The sequence below is a fragment of the Acinonyx jubatus genome, chromosome E1 (genome assembly GCF_027475565.1).
Source record: "Acinonyx jubatus isolate Ajub_Pintada_27869175 chromosome E1, VMU_Ajub_asm_v1.0, whole genome shotgun sequence".
In the NCBI taxonomy this organism is placed as follows: Eukaryota; Metazoa; Chordata; class Mammalia; order Carnivora; family Felidae; genus Acinonyx; species Acinonyx jubatus.
Genome location: NC_069397.1, coordinates 30,112,021 through 30,116,198, shown reverse-complemented (window position 1 = coordinate 30,116,198; position 4,178 = coordinate 30,112,021). Strand labels below are relative to the sequence as shown.

The 4,178-nt window shown below is 42.0% G+C and overlaps 1 protein-coding gene across 2 annotated transcripts; it reads right to left on the bottom strand.

The window, feature by feature from the left end:
* Positions 1–346: 346 nt before the first annotated feature.
* On the bottom strand, positions 347–3,433 carry TMEM100 (transmembrane protein 100). Of its 2 annotated transcripts, XM_027034176.2 has the most exons (3): positions 3,070–3,433; positions 2,527–2,740; positions 347–1,615 (listed from the first exon to the last, which is right to left on the bottom strand). In XM_027034176.2, exon 3 carries the CDS (start codon positions 1,547–1,549, stop codon positions 1,145–1,147), a length of 405 nt encoding a protein of 134 aa, XP_026889977.1. In that variant the 5' UTR covers positions 1,550–1,615; positions 2,527–2,740; positions 3,070–3,433; the 3' UTR covers positions 347–1,144. The 2 variants fall into 2 exon arrangements, with proteins under 2 accessions (XP_026889977.1, XP_014943862.1); XM_015088376.3 differs by lacking the exon at positions 2,527–2,740 and having other exon boundaries at positions 3,070–3,407.
* Between the last annotated feature and the right edge of the window lie 745 nt (positions 3,434–4,178).

The following is a 4,178-nucleotide window of genomic DNA, read 5'->3' as shown; positions in this document are numbered from 1 at the left end:
CCTGGCGTATGGTTGGTGCTTGAAAATACGTGAAGCAAATATTTAACAGCTGATTGAATAAGTAGGTAGTGCACATTTAATAACACCTTATAAAATTCCTGACCCTAGGCATCAATTTCCTAATTGTTAATGGCTTAGAATATAATGAACATCATTAATATTTTTCGTCAGAAGTCATGAAAAAAATGATACAATAAAAATCTTCTAGATAAGTTAGGGAGTGGCAACACGCTCATTTGAGAGAACTACGATTAAGACATTGCGAACAAGGAGGGGAAGATGGACGATTTAAAATCAGATAACTACAATAAAATAAATAAAAATAAAAATACAATAGAAACAACCATTTAAGAAGTTTCAGCAGCAATAAGTATTTATTATTTTGAATGAAATGTACATTAAACTTTATATAAAAATCATCAAAAGTGCTAGGTTGGATTATTTTAATATTAATTTAACCCCCCATGTCATCTAGTAGCTACACCTTTTACCTTTTTGTTTAATTTCTGACACATCATTAATCATCTAAAACTGTCCAATGTTAAAACATAAAAAATATTAGTTTATTCTTCAAGAAAAAGTACCACCAGTGATGCGTTATTAAAAGCAAAAAAAATAGATGCCAGAGTACTTATTTAAAAAAATTATCACAGAATTTCATAGAAGTATGCAAAGTCTGAGGGGATTTAGACTCTCGACAGTACATTTTTATGATACAACTCCTCAAAAGTGTGTGTGTGTGTGTGTGTGTGTGTGTGTGTGTGTGTGTGTGTTTGAGGCAGGTCGCTGGTGTGCCAGAACTGTCTGATTATTTTCTCATCTTTCCTTGGCTCCTTTCCAAGGTGAAATGAGTGTTGTCTAATGCCGTGCACCTCCCATGACCCTCAAATGTTCAATGTAGAGAAAAAAGCTGAGTTTTCAGTCTTAGAAATAGCCCTTAGAGTTAAGTTTGTCATTAATGAAAACACAAGTAGGTTCCTCACAAAACAGAACCCCCTCTACCCTCCCAGCCTCAATTCACCCCCATTCCTCTGGTCTGCTCCAATGCTCTGTTCATTCTCTCCCACACTAGTTCTGGGTGAATTGGATGACACAGTGAAAGGAAGGCTTTCAGGCCACGTATCCCATTTGGTCGCATTTGGTCCTAAGCAAATAAGCTTCTCTGATTTGCCACAAGAGCCGTCTGACTCTCCCGTCTCTTGGCTTTCTTGCTCCTCTGCCTCACCTTCCAGCATAAGGCACTGGAGGCTAACAAAAAAAGTCCAGACGACAGAAGGACCAGACCCAAGATAGAAATGATGGAGCCATGGGAATTGAAGCTGTAAGCCACAGCCGTGACCACTATGCCAGCGATGAGGACCACCACGGCAAAGGGGATGATGCAGCGGTAACAGGAGAGCTCGGCACCCCCTGTAGCAGCCGTCAACTGAATCTCACTGACCAAGGGGACCGTGGTGACCACCACTTCCCTGTTGGGGCTCTTCTCCATTGTCACTGGCTTGGAAGACTTTGGGGTTCCCAGGATCTCCTTTATGGGCTCTTCAGTCATTTTTACTAGCGGCGTTTCCTAGCTGGGTTCACAGACTAGACCTGGGGGGTCTCTCCAGGGTGGAAGCTGTGGAGGAGACAGAGAAATGCATCAAAGTGAGCCCTGCAAATAGAAGTCAGGAGCTAGGGAGGCACCTCTGGGTTCTTTCCCAGGAGGCACAGATGCATGTGAAAATCAACTTTCATATTTTTTTTCCTAATTGTTTGCATTCTCTTTGCAAAATGCAAGGTAAAGCAGATAGCCATAAAGAAAGGGAAGATATAAAAAGCAGGAAGCACTTTACAGTGTTTAATATACTCTGACGGTCTACAAACGTTTTACAAGCCTTTCCGCTTTGTCTATTGCTTCTCATTTCTCTAAACACACGGAAAAGCCTCAATCCTAATCCAAAAGACGGCCTCCTTCATGAGGAGAATACACTATAAACAATACTCCTCACAGTTTGTTCCAAAACTCAGGGCAACATAGACTCTGCCAGTGTTTCCGGGCATAACATGCATTCCAAACTATCACCCATTCGCTGCCCACCAAATCAGTATCAAGACCAGCAGCCAGTGTATGAAGGATGTTCTTTTACAGCAGCTGACAATCAGCAAGTCTTTATTGTACCTATTTAACAGCGCACCATGTGTCCTGGGACCACGGTGGGGGAGCAGGTCAGCAAAAATTCAGCAGCAAGAAGGCCAGGATTTGTGATCTGAAATGTGGCAATATCTTCCAATCCATTTGAGAAGGGAAAAGGAAGAAGAAAAATCCCACAGTGTTGTAGGATACAATTTTGTACTTTCTTAAAGATAAGATCAACTCTTAGAGTAACTACCTGTTGATTCAAACTTTTCCTTTGAACTCAACAAGGAATTTCAAATACTACGTGGGCTGTGACATATTTTTAAAAATAAGCATGCTTGATTTTCAGGAAAGTTTTATACTTTTTTCATTTCCCCATGCCCTAGTGTATAAAACTTGTCGCAATGCACCTTTCTGAACATCTGAACCCGAACACTTTCAGGACTCTCCATCACATATCAGAAACTCTCAGTCAAGCATCTGTCTCTAATGCTTCCCAGGAGAAATCGGTGAATGCTCTCGTCTGCTGTTCAGACATGTTAAGTCTTCCTCTTTTGTCCCCGAGAAGCGATGAAGCTAGCAGCATTGCAGTTACCGAAGAAATTCAGAGGAAGATTCTTGAGGCTATTTCAAGGAGATTATTAACACTTTGAACATATTAAGCATCCACTGAAAACAAACTTAAGCCCAAATCAAACCTCCCAGGTTCCTTTCTGCCCTGGGAGGTCAAACTATCACTCCGTGTGCAATGAAGCTAAATCTTAGAACTGCCTATTCGCATGTAATTTTTAGTCACTGAATTAATCCTTGCTGTCCAGTGACACCCTACATACTGGCGAGGCCAGTAGAAGGATATTTGAGATTATGTCTGAAAGAAAAAAAAATCTTCACTCCAAAGCTGAGGCGTAAGTTAACCTGCAAACGAAGATCTGTCCCCAACTACAGGCACATACCTCAGAGAAAAGCAATCCATTACCAGGCGGCACACCGGACTTGGGAGAGAAGAAACAGCAGTGCTTGAGTTTCTTCGGTCAACTTCTGGGAAAGAGCCTGTAGTGGCTTGTCTGTCAGTAAAATGACAAGACAGGAATCTCCACTGGGGAAAAGAAAAGATATAAAAATACTGTGCCGTAGGGCTGGTTTCAAATCCTGGAGTTCTTTCTTTCGCTCTACCTCTGTTCCTAAATGACGCTTGTCTTTCCCTCTCTCTCTTTTTATTTCCTCCCCCTCTGGATTGCCCCTCCCTGTCATTTTTTTTTTTTCCTTCGTTCTCTTCCTTGCCAGCAGATTTCGAGTTTTGGCTTCCCCCAGCTCTGCTCAGGGACATGATAAGTCAGAATCAGTCTAGAGTCCCCAGAGACAGAAGCCAGCTTTTACTTTTATTTCTCTTGCAGCATTTACTAAGTAGACTGCTTTGCATTACTCATTTTTTCCCCCAGCCAACCTCCAGATCTTCCTCCCACCCATCAGGCATTTTCATAAGAAAATCCCAGACTCAGCGTTGCAGACCCAGCTGAGGGGACAGAGCTGAAGGGACAGACACTTTAGGGCGGCAGGAACAGCTGTGAAGTCATGGGGCAGCTGAATTCAGCCTGTAAGCCAGCAAAAATCCATGTTTCTTCTGCTTCCCCAATATTCTTTATTTGTATGTGTGTGGGGCCATCTGAAGCTTAAAACCCCCCTTGTTTGATATTAATTCTCTTAGGAATGAGGGTGAGAGGCAAATGTTTATGGCTGAGGGGGAATCCAGTCATCTTGATTTAAACATGATCACTTACTACTTGTGCTAGGAGGTGAGTACTTTTGGCAATGCTGAAATTATCATCACCATCAGCATCACCATCACCACTGTCATTTACAGACCACCTACTATGGACGTGGCACGCACAGCGTGCATGCATTACTTCTCACTAGTTTACAAATGAGTTTATAAACAGTTTGTAAATGAGGCTCAGAGGGGTTAAGTAATCTCACAAAAGTCACACAGAAGGAAAAAAAAACCCTTGGTTTGAACCCCAGGCTCTAATGGGCACATAAATCATGTAGAGAGCTTATTAAATGT